At 42.4% G+C, this 18,033-nt stretch overlaps 2 protein-coding genes across 3 annotated transcripts in view; one reads left to right on the forward strand and one right to left on the reverse strand.

Annotated features, from left to right (window-relative positions):
- Positions 1-356: 356 nt before the first annotated feature.
- Positions 357-2,555, reverse strand: LOC138956130 (uncharacterized). Its single transcript, XM_070327575.1, has 2 exons — positions 2,543-2,555; positions 357-1,330 (listed from the first exon to the last, which is right to left on the reverse strand). Exons 1-2 carry the CDS (start codon positions 2,553-2,555, stop codon positions 357-359), a joined length of 987 nt encoding a protein of 328 aa, XP_070183676.1.
- Positions 2,556-8,070: 5,515 nt separating this feature from the next.
- LOC138956132 (uncharacterized) overlaps positions 8,071-18,033 on the forward strand; it is a 15,486-nt gene continuing 5,523 nt past the window's right edge. Inside the window, exon 1 of one of the 2 annotated variants that reach the window (XM_070327577.1) lies at positions 8,071-8,131. In XM_070327577.1, coding sequence (XP_070183678.1) covers positions 8,129-8,131 — 3 coding nt within the window. In that variant the 5' untranslated portion in view covers positions 8,071-8,128. Of the gene's footprint in view, positions 8,132-16,185; positions 16,305-18,033 lie in introns of those variants that run through there. The other variant, XM_070327576.1, reaches the window with a different exon arrangement.

Consider the following 18,033-nt stretch of genomic DNA (forward strand, 5'->3'; position numbering starts at 1 on the left):
TTGAGCTTGTGTACAGTGTGTGTTTTCTCTGTTCTGGTAGAATACACGCAGTTCGACGCTACACTTTTTACTGATTTTCCGACATTTAACGAGAGAAAAAAACCAAAAAAACAATCCTCACTTGCTCTCTTCCTCGGAAATTTGAACATCCTGAAGCCTTTGGCATGTGAGTTTGAGCAATTGATGGCCAAAGACCATGCCCCGCTGTGTTTTCTTTTTGGTGCGGCCATGGTTGTGCTGCACGATATCGCTACTGCTGTGGAAAGGGAAAGTAGGTTTTTACATGTTTCCGCGTGGTGGCGCCACAGGGCTTCCTGTTTCAATTTTCAGCTCCGAATGAAGCGTCTCTGTGTACTCTACAGTCTCTGCTTGTACTGCAGCTGGGACGTGAACTGTTCCTTTGAGGCACCTTCCTTGGCAAGTTTGTCTGCAACCTCGTTTCCTGCTATGTCACAATGAGCTGGCACCCACTGGAGCACGACCCTTCGGTTCTGAGCAACCTGTTGGTGGGCGTTGTTGAGCTCAGTTTCTTTGTTGGCAGACAGTGCTTGGAGTGCTGACATTGCGTCTGTCAGAAAGACGACCTGAGGACATTCATGGTCTGATCCGTCAACTATTGTGGCTGCTGTCTTCAAGGCCTGTACTTCTGCACTATAGTTGGTGCAGTGCAAACCAGTGGGAATGCTCGCTGTTTGTGCCTCTCCCTCTGGGTACCGAACTAGAACGCCGGCTCCTCCATCTCTCACAGCATCAGTGGCTGACCCATCAGTGTAGGCGTGGATCCACGTTTCTTCAGGGTAGTGGTCTGCAATCATGGCCAGGGTAAGCGCCTTCTTACTGGTGTCACTCATGTCCCGTGATGTCACGCCTTTCACAGTTGTGTTGATCTCGAGGACCCTCTGGTTGGCTTCCCAAGGTGTTGGGCATGTTCCTGTGGCATCGAGCGGCAGAGTGCTTTCCGGCAGGTGGGGTAGGTACTGTCGCTTGAGGCTTCTGCTTTGGTTCACAAAGCTTGAGCGTTTCAGCCTGTTTCTGATAGGTTTTTCCATTCTGCTGTTCATTGGGTGCTTTGGTAGGCTTTTGTATTTCTCTGCTTGGATGAGTGTCTTTGTGTCTCTTCGAGTGATCAACGGTATGACTCCTGTCAGGGACAGCATCTTTCCACTGACTCCACATCTCTGTGTCTTTACCAGAAGGCCATCTGTCCACACTCTATCAAACGCCTTCTGTAGGTCTATCCAGGCTGCAAAGACCATCTTCTGATTCTGGAAGGCATCCTCAATCTCTTGAGACTGGTAGGTGGCCTGGTCTTCTGTGCTGTGTAGCAGTCCTAACCGAGAAACTCTACACGTGACAAGTTTTGTATCACCCTGCGGGCGCTATAAACAATTGTAATAAACATGCAAAATCCTCCTGGCACAAAATAAGATATGACCCATATTCTGCCAAACAACCCCCCCTCATACATCCCCTGGCACATGAACAGGAGATTACCCGTAATCAGGCAAACATATTCTCTCTCCCCCCCCCACCTCATCGGCCCATGAAAAGGAGATAACCCATTTTGTGGCCCACACATCCCCCCCCCCCCTAAATCCACCTGGTCCCAAATAAGAGATAACCCATCTTCTGACCAATGCAACTCCCCCCCCCCCCCAGCATGGGTATTCAGGCAAATAAGCTGTCACCAGTGCATCGGCTAGGAGCAGGAGAACCTTTCACTCTCGTGATGGGGTGGGTGGGAAATTTTTTCTCCGTTACGACACGTCTTACCACACCAAGTTCAAGACGAAAAAGGAAGTTGGGAGATTTACCTCCCTTGACTTATCCTCGGTGCGACTTTCTACAGAAAGGTGAACAAATGATCATTTTCGACCGTCTTACCAGTTACATGTCTTACAGCCAAACCAGGTCATTACCAAATTTAAGTAAAGACTTCAATTTTTTTATGACCAGACTTCAGCATCAGACAGGCAGAGCAAAAGGTTCCTGCATCCACTCCATGCATGCGGCAACAACCAAATTAAAACGTCTTAAAGTGATGACAGCTTCGACGGGATTTTAATGCAGTATTAATATAACAAGGTTGGCAACATAAGGGCACAAAGGCGTCAGTAGGCATGGCTCTTAAAACCCTACTCCCCATAAGCTGAAGAAGCCTAATCCGTAATTAGACCGGAGGGTGTTTCGTAACTCTACGAATTGATATATTCTTTTCCCCCATACGCTGCCTTTTGTTTCGCGAAGACTTTCGGCTCTTTGGCAGCGGGCCCCGCGTGCATACGGCCGCTGAAGGAAATGTTACCCTTTCAGATTCCAGTCGTATGCCAGGATGCGATCTGATCCGAGTTACCATTCGTAGATGGAGAAAAGGTCAACAACTAGGGGACCCAGTATCCGTTCATACCTCCGCTTACATCGGCGTTAGGGCTTCCAGAATCCTGGGTATTTGTTGCGTTTACGCAATCACACCTTTGTATTTAGGTGTCTACATTGAATTTCTTGGCTAAAGCCTATGTTAAATTTTAGGTAAGCCAGTTACTTGTATTAGCCATGTCTACTTATGCCATCAAACTGGCGACTCCAGATTTTTCAAAGTTTGGTTAGATTATACCGAAGTCCGGCCTTCGTCAAAGATTGCTTGGCCAACATTTCAATCAATTTGTGACAGTGCCGCCTCAACTTTTACAAAAAGCCGGATATGACGTCATAAAAGACATTTATCGAAAAAATGAAAAACAACGTCTGGGGATATCATACCCAGAAACTCTCATGTAAAATTTCATAAAGATCGGTCCAGTAGTTTACTCTGAATCGCTCTACACACACACACACACACACACACACACACACACACACACACACACACACACACACACACACACACACACACACACACACACGCACGCACGCACAGACACACACATACACCACGACCCTCGTCTCGATTCCCCCTCTATGTTAAAACATTTAGTCAAAACTTGACTAAATGTAAAAAAAACACCCAACAAGCAAACAAAAACCACTCTTCACTGGAAGCAGCCAGGCGATTGATTGTTGGTACGTGTCCAAGTCATCTCGATAGTTCTGCGATCAAGACCTTTCCCGTTTATACCGGAAGCACGGTGTTTTAAGCTTTGGACCAAAAGGGTCTTCTTTGACAAGGAGAATGGTTCATTCTGTGGTCGAAATGCAACAAGTGCGTCTCGGACAGTTGTATCTTCAATTTTCAAGGCTGAGTAGTTAGAGTTGGGTTCGAACATATCTTTCATCTCTACTATTTCTTGAGAAATCAGTGGATTTTTTTCCATTTATTACTTAATACATACACAGTAATGAATGAGGTTATTATTGCACCATTTGGAAAATCAATGTTGTGATGGCGGACGCATAGATTCACACTATAATTACTTATAGGTCCCTCCTCGTGCCAGAACATGACGAAGTCCTGTTGAGTTATCACTTCTTTTCATTGTTCAAGATTACTCTTTGTCCATGAACATTCTTTTGCAGTTTGCCGTTTGATTAAATGACAGTTTTTGACAGCCTTGATGAATATTCTTTTTTCAATAGACTGATATTATTTTCTATTTTTGTTGCTGATTAATGTTCATACTAATATGCAATCACACTATTTTCTTTAAATATCCTATTTGTTTAAATGCAATTGCTATCAGAGATAGTTCACGTTCCGAAACATACAGTTCGGAATTCTCGTTTACATATTCAAGGAAAGTTCTCTACATTGTTCCTATCATTTAAATAAAAAGAAGACACACCAGTAACCAGGTTATGTACTTGTTTTGATCAATATTTCGGCAGATAAACTGCCTTAGTCAGGATGGTATAAAAGTATGTTCCTATCAGTCCAAATATTAAAATCACAAGAAATATGTACAGCTCAAAGAAACTTAAGAATCCTGCCGTCTGCATTTCAATAACACTCGTTTAATTAAACAAAACAAATACGTCATCTTTACGTGACAAGAAATGTCAAAGTCTGACCTTAACGTGCATGCAAACAAAACTAATGTCAGACGTTTGTATGTCTACGGGGTATGTCACAGCCGCACAAAACAAGCCTGGCAGAACTGATGAGTAGTTGAACTTGTGATGTTTAATCAACATACTGCACCGTCAAACTGAAAACAATATAACATAACAATCACTCAACCATACTAATAATGAACAGCAACTACTAACATTACTGACACTACAAAACAAAGGGAAACAACCTGTGAAACTTGTCATTTTTAAAAACTGTTCTATTACACTTAAAGGGAGATAATAAGAATTCTACCAACTTAGAAAAAGAGCTCTGATCATTACCTTTATCTCTTACACACTTTACACAAAAAGAAAAATAACAAAACAAACCAAAAACTTAATCTGAATCACAGGTAAGAATACTGGTGACTAGAAAATGGTTAAAAACAAAATAACTTCAAAACGTTATCCTTTGGCACAAATGCATTTCCATACACTACCAACATTTTAGATGAAAGGCAAACATGTATAAAATACCACTCTTACTTGAATTTGACACACTGAATATTAATTAAACCGTACATAAACTTTGCAAAAAAACTGCGCACATCATGGCGAACACTAAAACACCACATGGTAAAAGACTGTACCAAAAAACGTACAAAACAATAAACTTTTCCCTACTACAAGACTAATATAATTATTCCTGAACAGAAAATTGACAATAGAAACAAATTGAACAATATTTACCCAATGATGGCCTTTGTGCGTCATGGCTGATGTTAATGGAACAAAAAACTGTGGCTTATACTAAGAAAAATGGCGGACAGGAAGCGCCGGAACAGGAAGCGCACACGATTCTTACAGCAACATTTTCCTACATATTTTAAGCAAACTTTGAATCTATCTTACACACATTTAGTGTAAAATTAATGACTAAATAAAATCTAAAAACTATCAAACTTGTAGAACTTTACTGATCAAAAAGAACAACAAAAAAGCTGGATCTGGAACAGATTTGGACTAACATGATTTAAAGATGGATATGGCATAGGATTTCGCGTGGCGCCTTTCACAGGGTATTACAGCACAACTCAAAGTCGACTCCAGTTATACGCTAAAGAAGAACTCGGTTTCATATGTAACACCTTCTCCTAATAACTTACACCACTTTACACCCTTCTTCAGGCTTCTATTCAAGGCAAGATTCATTTGGTGATTACTGAAGAACGCTTATCAAAAAATGTCTTGTGACAATGGATACTTAATTGTTTATGGTGAATGACGTTGAGCTGAGGAATTACATTACACACTATCTGAATTCTTTTGGTCTGGCTATCACAGCAGCAAAGGACGGTGATGAACAAACATGCGCGTCTTTGTTTTTCCCTGTTCTCAAGTTCACACGGATATTTCTTCCGTCTTACACAAAAGAACAGGTAGCGTTAAAAGAGAAGCTTAATTATTTTTAAAAGCTTCTTCGTAAATGGCACACACACACACACACACACACACACACACACACACACACACACACACACACACACACGCACACACACACACACACACACACACACACACACACACACACTTTTGAGCGAGCGTATTCGGCATAATTTGATTGCTACTTGTAAACATAACAATCACAGTCACTTGCTATTTTGCGTTCTTTCTATTATGATGTGTGACTAACCCTCCCCTTCTAAGCAATGTAATTTCTCAGTGGTCGATGTAACAGCTGGGAAGCAATGTCATTTTTCAATGGTCGATGTAACAGCCGGCGGTTCTGCTGAGTTTTGTTCAGACAGTTAAATACTGCTGCATGATAATACAAAAAAGTCATTAAGCTAGTACCGTAAAGTACCGAGTATAAGCCCATGACATTGTAAACGCCCATCCCCCACCTTGGAGCAAAATCCGTGCAAAAGGTGAAGTACCGAGTAAACGCCCACCCCCCACTTTTGCATGGCTAAAAAAAAAACCACGAACAATCGAGAACAGGGAAAGAAAAAAGGAATGCCGAAGAATGTCGTGTCAGAGTTGCTTCCCCTTGCTTTTGGCGCTTGTTTAAAGAAAATGCCGAAGCGAAAATCTTACACAGTAGAATTCAAGTTGACTGCTCTGGAGCACCTTGACAGACACGGGAATGTCAGTGCCACGGCCGAAGAGTTTGGTGTGGACAGAAAACAAATTAGGATGTGGCGAGCTAACAGAGATGTCCTTCTGCAGCATGAAACTGGCAGAGAAAAGCGAAAGTTGAAACTGCACCCTGGTCGGACTGTGAAGTCGGAGGAGTTGGAGGTGATACTTTTTTGAGTTTCTTCAAGAAGAAAGAAGCGAAGGGCGAGTTGTTTGAAATAAAGACTTGCAGAGAAAAGCGCGACAAATAGGAGCGGGTCTGAACCTTCAAGACTTTGATGCGTCAAACATGTGGCTACAAAGGTGGAAAAAACGGCACCATGTATCCATTCGCCTCTGTACGTCCAGTAACCAGAAGGTGCCGGCAGATTTTGAGGAGCAGCTCCTGCACTTCAGAAAAAATATCCTACGACTTCGTCACCGCCACATGTGACAAATGCTAAACATGGACCAAACAATGGTCAGGTTTGACACGCCACCCAACCGCACAAATGAGATCAAAGGATCAAAGCGGGTGCGCATCAAGACAACGAAAGCAGAGCTAGAGAAGAAGGGTTTCACAGTGGCCCTCTGTGCCGCTGCTGACGGCAGCAAACTGCCAGCGTTTCTGATCTTCAAAGAACGCACTGGAGAGATTCCTCGCCGTGTCCGCCAGCATCTCCAGATTCCAGCCAACGTCCGCGTCACAGCGACACGGAATGGCTGGATGACACGAGACCAAGTTTTGTCCTGGACAGAGCGTGTGCTTGGCCCCTCAGAGACTCGGCGCCTGCTTCTGCTGGACCACTACGCCGCTCACAGGGTAGCTGATGTTCGAGCAGGACGTGGACCTTGTGCTCGTGCCTGCTGGTTGCACAGCCCTCGCCCAACTCATCGACATCGGCATCGTCAAGCCTTTCAAGGTAAATGAGACTTTAAGTTTAATGTGTGTGTGTATGTGTGTGTGTGTGTGTGTGTGTGTGTGTGTGTGTGTGTTAATATGTTTGTGTGTGTGCTTGTTTGTGTGTGTGTGTGTGTGTGCGTGCGTGTGTGGCCATCTTTTTGGAGTTGTGCAGTGGAATGACAATTGTTGCTCCATAATTTCTCTTTGACATTCAACGGAAGATCTGACAGCGGTTCCTGATTCTGATTGTGCAGGATCGGGTGCGCAACAGCTGGGTAACGTAGATGGCAGAGCCCAGACCCCCCCACTGCTGCAGGCAACCTGAGGCAGCCCACCCGCCAGGACGTCGTCAACTGGGTGGGGAGAGCATGGGACGGCGTTGGACGTGACATCCTCACCAAGGCCTTCCTCAGGTGCGGTGTGTCCAATGCCCTGGACGGCAGCGATCCTGGAGTGGTTCCCAGAGGAGATCGGGGTGGCACTTCCTCACGACGGCGACGCCGCTGCTGCTGCTGCTGCCGAGGAGAACGCAAGCGACGCCAGTCTGACTATAGTGATGAAGAATCACCTGCTTCAGACTCTGATGAAGCAATGTAGACAGTTGACGATTGTTGTTGAAAGTTTCAAGTTGTTTTGTTTTTCAAGTTTAACTTTAAGTTTCAAGTTGAAGTTCAAGTTTTTTAAGTTGTTTTTGAATAAATGCCGTTTTTGTTGAATAGACATGCTTTCAATGTGTTCATGTTCACCAGTGATGGTGTGTAAGCCTTACGTATGTCTGTCTGCGAGTTTAACAATTTTATTATACACAAAATATCTTCATGTTGCTTCACATTTGCTTTTGTTTGAACAAACATAACACGTTACATACCAGATGGTATCATTATATGAATCATGTTTCCATTGCAATGAAGAATATGTGCGTGCATAGGGTCAAGTACCGAGTATAAGCCCACCCCCCACTTTTGTCCGAAATTCGTGCAGACGGGGGTGGGCTTGTACTCGGTACTTTACGGTAATGATTGCACAACTGCTTGTATAAAACACACAGTTTCATCTCGGTTCGGTAGACTGCCTGCAGACACAAGAACGAACCAAGAAGCAGCATTTGTATTCATCAAAATGGTAGGTATGCTTTTCAAATATCCATGTGACACTGCGCTTAAAACGCTGGTCAATGAAAACGGTACCAAAAGCATGATATTAAGCACTATTGTTTAGACTGTTTCGGGTAGTCGCTGAGCTGTTTTAAAATGTCTTGACAGATAAATCAAACTTGACCTTTTTATATTTGTGTTTATTTCTGTGCCAAAATACAAACAAACAACAAATACACACAAAAACAAAGTTTTTGGTGTCGATAGAAACAGATGCCACGAAATGAAAATATGGGATTGTACCGAGAATTGTATAGAACAAGTCGCGTAAGGCGAAAATACAACATTTAGTCAAGTAGCTGTCGAACTCACAGAATGAAACTGAACGCAATGCCATTTTTCAGCAAGACCGTATACTCGTAGCATCGTCAGTCCACCGCTCATGGCAAAGGCAGTGAAATTGACAAGAAGAGCGGGGTAGTAGTTGCGCTAAGAAGGATAGCACGCTTTTCTGTACCTCTCTTTGTTTTAACTTTCTGAGCGTGTTTTTAATCCAAACATATCATATCTATATGTTTTTGGAATCAGGAACCGACAAGGAATAAGATGAAAGTGTTTTGAAATTGATTTCGACAATTTAATTTTGATAATAATTTTTATATATTTAATTTTCAGAGCTTGTTTTTAATCCAAATATAACATATTTATATGTTTTTGGAATCAGAAAATGATGGAGAATACGATGAACGTAAATTTGGATCGTTTTATAAATTTTTATTTTTTTTTACAATTTTCCGATGTTTAATGACCAAAGTCATTAATTAATTTTTAAGCCACCAAGCTGAAATGCAATACCGAAGTCCGGGCTTTGTCGAAGATTACTTGACCAAAATTTCAACCAATTTGTGACCCTCCACCACGGAATGAGTCGCATGTCACCTTTGCATGATTTTCATATTTTTACATTTTCCTAAAGAGTTTTTTATGCTCTATCCGGTGGTGAAAACCGTTTTAGAAAAGAGGGACAATTGTTTGAGTTATAAGCCTGTGACTAAGGTGACCCTCACACTGTTACCAGACACTCCCCTGTCTTATATTAAGCCTAGCGCAGAACCGCGCGAGGTGACATGCGACTCATTTCGTGGTGGAGGGTCACATTTGGTTGAAAAATGAGGGCGTGACAGTGCCGCCTCAACTTTCACGAAAAGCCGGATATGACGTCATCAAAGACATTTATCAAAAAAATGAAAAAAACGTATGGGGATTTCATACCCAGGAACTCTCATGTCAAATTTCATAAAGATCGGTCCAGTAGTTTAGTCTGAATCGCTCTACACACACACACACACGCACAGACACACACACATACACCACGACCCTCTTCTCGATTCCCCCCTCGATGTTAAAACATTTAGTCATAACTTGACTAAATGTAAAAAGACCAGCTGCTTTTAGCTCACATATTGATAAAAACAACAACAACAACAACAACAACAACAACAACAACAACAACTTTAAAACAAATCGTTTGTGTTCAAAACAAAACCACGTATTATCGACATTATTATGCTTTGAGAAAAACTAAAACAATGTTTTAAAGATCACAATTTCAAATTCAAATACTTTATTTACACGGGATGAATCTATATAAAACCAGAAGCGTTTTTTTTAAATTTATTTAGGTATTTAGGATGCGTGGTCCGATAGCGCTGTCACGCCAAAAATAATGCTGAGCCGAGTTTTTCAAACAAAATCCGTGTCCAACAATGTGTAGATGCGTTGTTTTCATTGTACTGTGTAGTAAACTTCGCCAAAAAAACTATTGCAACCGATTTCGCACCCAAATTAAGGCATTCATTCCAATGTCATTTCATCTAAACTTTATATGCCAGCTAAGGCCGTTCACTTTGCCGTTCACCTGGCTATCTGGATCACCTTTCGGATTAAAGATTTCTTTTACGGGGATCACGTGACCGCCGCTCAAATGAGGGTACCCTCAAAATCGACTGGACAGATAACTTGTCCGGAAAAGTAGGCGCAAAGAGGTAACAGTTTCCTGAATCAAAATAGTAGGTCCTTTTCAAATTCGTATTTATGATATATATAGTTAATTAGACAACAAATATTACGCGAAAGAACCCGTTAGGCAACTACAAAATTAATTGTTATGTTATTTAATGTGTGTGTGAGTGTGTTTTCCAGTCGTTTTTGTCTTCATTGCAATGAGTGGAATTGTTTTGCGGGTAGATTGGGAATCGAGTCGCGATAATAGTGTGTGTGTGTGTGTGTGTGTGTGTGTGTGTGTGTAAAGAACAGCATGCGTTTCGACTGAGTACAATTTTTCTCGGAAAAAAGATCAATATTGTTGCAGGGAAAAGACACCAAATGAGTAGAATGTATGAATGATTGCAGTAACCGTGCGTGTACAACACCACGTTTCCTGCCGGCTTGGTAGACCGCTTGCAGACACACGAACGTGCGTGTGTGTGTGTGCGTGTGTGTGTGTGTGTGTGTGTGTGTGTATGTCTGTCTGTCTGTCCGGCTGTCCTTCTGTCTATCTGTCTGTCTGTGTGTGTTTGTGTGTGTATCTGCATGTGTTTTTTCTGTGTTGATTACTGTGCCACAGCGATGCATAGCCGAGCGTGATCGCAGCCCCATTGATTTTTGAAAGATATGCGGCGACAACAGCTGTCATTGCGAAACAACTTGAACGTGTTATTGTTTCTCATGTGTTTGCATGACTAGCAATTTAATTGCCAGTGTTTACACACAATTTAAGCTAAGGCAGTACCTGCATTTAATCAATTATCTGTTGACATGCGAAGTCGAGTTTTTGTGTAGACACACATGAACAATCCGGTACATGTGATTGGTTTAAAACCTTTTTCCGGAACATAACATAACATTTGAACAAATTCCTGTTACAGTTTAGCTCGAAGAAAATCTAGCACGTTGGCATAATATGAGGAAAGTTTCAAAGTAATCCAACAAGTTATTGCTAAAGTGCAGCGCTTTTTTTTACATTTAGTCAAGTTATGACTAAATGTTTTAACATCGAGGGGGGAATCGAGACGAGGGTCGTGGTGTATGTGCGTGTGTCTGTGTGTGTGTGTGTGTGTGTGTGTAGAGCGATTCAGACTAAACTACTGGACCGATCTTTATGAAATTTGACATGAGAGTTTCTGGGTATGAAATCCCCATACATTTTTTTCATTTTTTTGATAAATGTCTTTGATGACGTCATATCCGGCTTTTCGTGAAAGTTGAGGCGGCACTGTCACGCCCTCATTTTTCAACCAAATTGATTGAAATGTTGGTCAAGCAATCTTCGACGAAGCCCGGACTTCGGTATTGCATTTCAGCTTGGTGGCTTAAAAATTAATTAATGACTTTGGTCATTAAACATCTGAAAATTGTAAAAAAAAAATAAAAAATTCATAAAACGATCCAAATTTACGTTCATCTTATTCTCCATCATTTTCTGATTCCAAAAACATATAAATATGTTATATTTGGATTAAAAACAAGCTCTGAAAATTAAATATATAAAAATTATTATCAAAATTAAATTGTCGAAATCAATTTAAAAACACTTTCATCTTATTTCTTGTCGGTTCCTGATTCCAAAAACATATAGATATGATATCTTTGGATTCAAAACACGCTCAGAAAGTTAAAACAAAGAGAGGTACAGAAAAGCGTGCTATCCTTCTTAGCGCAACTACTACCCCGCTCTTCTTGTCAATTTCACTGCCTTTGCCATGAGCGGTGGACTGACGATGCTACGAGTATACGGTCTTGCTGAAAAATGGCATTGCGTTCAGTTTCATTCTGTGTGTTCGACAGCTACTTGACTAAATGTTGTGTTTTCGCCTTACGCGACTTGTTTATTATTATGATACCCCTCAACATTGACAAACAACTCACTTTTTGACCGCTCATGCGATCGACACCTTTATCAGTAAGAATAGCATAGCAGACGTAATAATTATGCAAGCTAACTAAACAAAACACTCATATGTTGTGGCTAGATAATTGATTTGACGTTTATCTTGTATGTAAAAGTTGCAAAGTTTTGCCTATTGTGGTTTTTCGTCGATTGTGAAGTGCTCCCTTCCGTTTTTGTCCGGCGGTTTTGAGGGTACTTATTTGAGCGGCGGTCATGTGATCCCGGTAAAAGAAATCTATAACGCAAAAGATGATTCAGAAAGTCAAGTAAACAGTCTTAAAATTACACGGGAATAAATACACTCATAGGAAAAAGTTAGGGACCACTTACGCAAACAAACACAGCTTCCAACCCACCCAACAAAATTGAATCAAATTTGTAACATGTTTAATTCATTATCTCTGCAATCCTTTTCCAAAATATGGTGACATTTCATTCAAGCATTACGTGTCAACAAGCTCTGAAACAACAAGGGGGTCGAAAACAAAATGTGCAAGTTCCGAACAGTTCAGTAATGGGTGTGTCCGCCGCGTTTTGCGATGCCTTCTGCAGTCCTGTTCCGCATCGAGTTTACCAGCTTCCTGCTGAAGGCCTTAGGAATGGCCTGCCATTCGATTTGAAGGAACTGAAGCAGTTGCTGCAGGTTCCTTGGGGGTGGGTGGTTGTTCCTCACTCGCCTGTCCAGCTCATCCTACAGGTGCTCGATGGGGTTGAAATCAGGGCTGCAGGCCGGCCAGTTCATCCTGGTGACACCAGCCTGCTGGATGAAGTTGTTGACCAGCCTCGCTCTGTGAGGTGTCGCGTTATCGTCCTGGAACACAGCCTGCACACCAATCTGGTGTAGAGCGGGTAGAACCAAAGGGGCGACAATCTCATCTCTGTAGCGCAGGCCTGTCAGGTTGCCAACAATGTGGTAGAGGGGGGTTCTGTGTCGAAAACCGAAGGCCCCCCACACCATGATGGAGCTCCCGCCGAAGGCTACCCTCTCCTGCACCAGGCCGTTGTTGTACCGCTCACACTGACGCCTCCACACACGAGTCCGACGGTCATGATGGTGCAGATTAAAGCGGGACTCATCGCTGAACAGCACATCGGCCCATTGCTGGCGTGTCCACCTGGCATGGTTGTGACAGAACGCCAAACGAGCCTGGCGATGAGCTGCTGTCAGTCGTGGCCGTACAGCTGGACGACGTGATCGCAGGCCAACTTCGTGCAGGCGTTTCCGGATGGTTTTCGTGCTGACGTTGGTGTTTGTCGCCACCCTCAGCTGGCCCCTGATGATGTTTGCAGTGGTGCCTCGCTGCTGCAGAGCTTGTATTCTGATGAAGCGATCTTCACGCTGTTGTCTTCTTAAGCCGTCCTGACCTGGGCCTCGCCAGAACGCTGTTGGTGGCCTGGAACTTCTGATGCAGCCTGACCACGACAGAATGGGACACTCCAAGTCGTCTGCCCACTTCTCGCTTGCTTACGCCGTCGTGCAGCCATGCGATGGCCCGGGCTTTGTTGAAGGTGGTCACCGTTCGTCTGGGAGACATAGTGAGAAGATGGTGGCTAGCGGAAAATCCCGGGTCTATAAAGCCTAACTGGTGACAACAGTTCACTCTCAACACATCCCCCCTGCACGTGCATAACGAATTTTTCATCTTTCCCGACCAGGCTTGCCCACGCGCCAACGTAAAAATGGTCCACTTTTTGCAGTTTGGCAGTTTCTGTCTCGTGCCCTAGCCAGGCCTCCGTGGATCCCGAGCAAGTTTCCTGCTAACACAGCATTGCTCACCCACTGGTGTGTGCGGCCTGACACAGCCATTTGGTTTTTATAAACTTAGGAACGAGGAGTTTTGCACAGATGAAGTCAGCTGTTTTTTTCAAGGTCACACTCTCACTCTCACACACACTCACGCCCGCACGCACGCGCACAAACATACACACGCCCCCGCCCCCCCCCCCAAACACACCCGCCCCCCCCCCCACACACACACACAAACACACTCCGACACACACACACACACACACACACACACACACACACACACCTTTTTGACTTATGATATATATGTGTGTGCTTACATATGAGGACCAACTGAATAGTACCGAGCCCAACTAGGAAGCAGGTGACTTACAAGACTAGAGCAAGTTTACATTTCAAAATGGTCTCTCCGAACCCCCGAACACTTGTTTCATCTGAGTCTCAGAGCCCTGTTGGTGTTTCTGCACAAGCTTTGGTATTGCAAACGTAGGAAGTCCCCAAAGGCAGTCATGAGGTTATTGTCCGTTTCGTAGTTCTCGACCATGAGGTACTTCTTCATGTTTGTAAACATTATAGTTAGAGAATGCCAAATCTCGCGGATGGTAAGCGACCTCCAAGCCGCATTCATGTTTTGTCGCCATGGAAACCAAGGGATTTCGGGCAGAAGCGTTGTCTTAACGGAAGAACACCCCTCCGCAGAGCGTTCCTCAGTGTTCAGCCTTGATATGCTCCTGTCTCTGTAATATGAAATAGAAATCACTGTTTACTGTCTCATCTTTTGGAACTTAGTCCAACGGGAAAATAACCCTCTGCGTCCAACACAACTTTTTCAGGGGAGATGACCCCTACCTTCTTTATTGGGGAAGAACCTTGGTGTCCCTACGACATAAACGGCTACTTTGTTTCAGGCTAAAAATGATGTACCCTAGTTTCATCATCAGAAACAAATCAGGACATAAGATCCTCAGGATCTGCCTGAAATAAGCGTACATGTTAAATCTGAAGTGCTTTTGTTCAGGTGTCGAAGTTTGATATTTTTCAAAGTCTCTTTTTCATGAACAAAATTGTCCGTAACACTCATGTCAGCGTGAATGTATTGCTGAAATAGTCAGATATAGGTCTTAATGTTACATTTCCCCTCGTATAGATATTGTTCAGCAACATATATGTAAACAAGTCGCGTAAGGCGAAAATACAATATTTAGTCAAGTAGCTATCGAACTCACAGAATGAAACTGAACGCAATGCCATTTTTCAGCAAGACCGTATACTCGTAGCATCGTCAGTCCACCGCTCATGGCAAAGGCAGTGAAATTGACAAGAAGAGCGGGGTAGTAGTTGCGCTAAGAAGGATAGCACGCTTTTCTGTACCTCTCTTTGTTTTAACTTTCTGAGCGTGTTTTTAATTCAAACATATCATATCTATATGTTTTTGGAATCAGGAACCGACAAGGAATAAGATGAAAGTGTTTTTAAATTGATTTCGACAATTTAATTTTGATAATAATTTTTATATATTTAATTTTCAGAGCTTGTTTTTAATCCAAATATAACATATTTATATGTTTTTGGAATCAGCAAATGATGGAGAATAAGATAAACGTAAATTTGGATCGTTTTATAAATTTTTATTTTTTTTTACAATTTTTAGATTTTTAATGACAAAAGTCATTAATTAATTTTTAAGCCACCAAGCTGAAATGCAATACCGAAGTCCGGGCTTCGTCGAAGATTACTTGACCAAAATTTCAACCAATTTGGTTGAAAAATGAGGGCGTGACAGTGCCGCCTCAACTTTCACGAAAAGCCGGATATGACGTCATCAAAGACATTTATCAAAAAAATGAAAAAAACGTTCGGGGATTTCATACCCAGGAACTCTCATGTCAAATTTCATAAAGATCGGTCCAGTAGTTTAGTCTGAATCGCTCTACACACACACACACACACACACACACACACACACACACACGCACATACACCACGACCCTCGTTTCGATTCCCCCTCGATGTTAAAATATTTAGTCAAAACTTGACTAAATATAAAAATTAACAAAAAACAAAAAACAAAAACAAAACAAAAACAATGCCAAAACATACAAAGAAAGCGATTTAAAAAAGAGATCAGACAACGATTGATAAAAAATAATCTCCAAGAAACATCACTTGCCAGAGACAATGAGACTCTGCTAGCCGCCATTTTGTATTTGCACTGCCCTGGTAACCAGAGTCAGTGCTGGTGCACTCGCAGGACAAACTGGGTCAGCTGAATCCTCTGCTGGGCTGAGAAGGTGTGACTTGCTCTTCCATCGTTACGATCGATAAATTGCACCTGAACTGGGCTTTCTGGGAAACTAATTGTTTTGACCAGCCAGATCAATACGTTTGCTGGTGGGGCAAAAAGCCAATGAGTTATTGCACAACATTGCAGTCGTTACGCGGCTTGGTGGACAGCATACATGGTAGTTCGCACAAGCACGAACAACATTTACGTCAAGCATAATGGTAAGTTTGTTTTTCCTATTTACATGTAAGATATTTAAGACATTTCTGTGCACATTTCTGTTTGATTCTTATGTTAAAGGCACAGTAAGCCTCCCGTAAACCATCACAGAGCTCCCCGAGCGTCTAAATACAGTACAAGCATACTTCCATTTGAACGCTCACCGAACGGGAACATCCTGGCTGCTTTCTGTCGAGCGTGAGACATTTTCCAAGAATTTATTTTCGTGGACTTGGCCCTGAAGAACAATGGCGCCTCGTTTTTGCGCTAGACCTAACTTTTAAAATCTAAATAATAAATTGACAGCTTGTTACACAAACATTCTTTAATCATAAAAGAAATCGTTTTTCATCAAGACAAGATCAGAACAATTCGAAGTTGGGAAAGTTTAAAAAAAGAAAAGCCCGGAAGCAGGGTCACGCAAGGGTCGTAGCAGACGACGGCCCGGTTTATCAGTGCAAATCGCCGTTCCTCTCAACAGTCAAAAGCCATCGCTAGAGTTCTTGTGAACCACAGCCGTTGTTTCGTGCATAAAAAACGTGCTATTGTAGATAAGCTCACGTCGAGTCGCATTCAAATGACTAACTATGACGACTGATTGTGAAAAGGGGGAAAACTGGATCACACGGGTTCACGATGGCTCAGGGGTAAGATAAACCACGCAAAAATAAATTCTTTGAAAATTGTTCGCTCTTTACGGAGGGCACCTAGGATGTTCTCAATTGGTGAGTGTTTAAATGAAAGGGTGTTTGTACTGTGTGTAAAAGCCTGACCGTATCTGTGATGGTTTACGGGAGGCTTACTCTGCCTTTAAGCCTAAAACATTTTTTATTGAGTTTACAAAAATGAGGAGAATTCTCTCGCATTGTGGACACAAATCGGTAGCTCAGTTAGGAGAGCTCTCGACTTGTGGCCGTCTGGTCAGGGGTTCGAATCCGGGCCGGGACGGTTCATATTTATGGGACCACTCAGAGAAGGTATCCGTGTTCCACCCCCGTGTCACCACTGTGGCCCGAAAAAGATCTCGGTCTTTCTGCCAGAAGTGCAGGTGGCTGATTACATCAAAACACGCACACAACTGGGTAGTGCGACTCTTGTTGATGCTAGCTTTCCACTGAGAGGAACGAACTCGATTTATGAGAAGAAAGCAAAACCACGTTTAAAAAAAAATACATCAAATTGACTTGGAATTACTTAAAGGAACATCGGTATAATTATGTGGTCCAGTATAATCAATCGTCAAGTGTTTTTGTCAATAGTCGGGGTTCTAAGTCTCTCTTTATTTAAGAAAACAAATTGTCCGTAACACTCATGTCAGCGTGGATGTATTGCTGAAACAGTCAGATATAGGTCTTCATGTTATATGTCCCGTCGTAAGAATATTGTTCAACGACATATCGGTACAAATAAAAACAAAAACAACAAACAACAAACAAACAATGCCAAAACATACAAAGAAAACGACGTAAAACTTAATAATAAAGAACATGAAGCTACAAACAGCATTTACATTAAAAATAAACACAGGGCAGAGATTAACCACTTTCACAGGAAAACCAGTTTTCAGGAGCTAAAATCCTCACGCATGATATCCTTGTTCTAAAATTAGCCTAGGTCTCTGCAACATCGATTTCCCAACCACAATGATACCTTTCATATGTTTCGTTTCTCGGAAATCAGAGTGCTGACTGCAAAAGCTCTAATAATAGACCCTTAAGCTTGATCTAATTG

The sequence above is a fragment of the Littorina saxatilis genome, unplaced genomic scaffold, assembly GCF_037325665.1.
Source record: "Littorina saxatilis isolate snail1 unplaced genomic scaffold, US_GU_Lsax_2.0 scaffold_805, whole genome shotgun sequence".
Lineage (NCBI taxonomy): Eukaryota > Metazoa > Mollusca > Gastropoda > Littorinimorpha > Littorinidae > Littorina > Littorina saxatilis.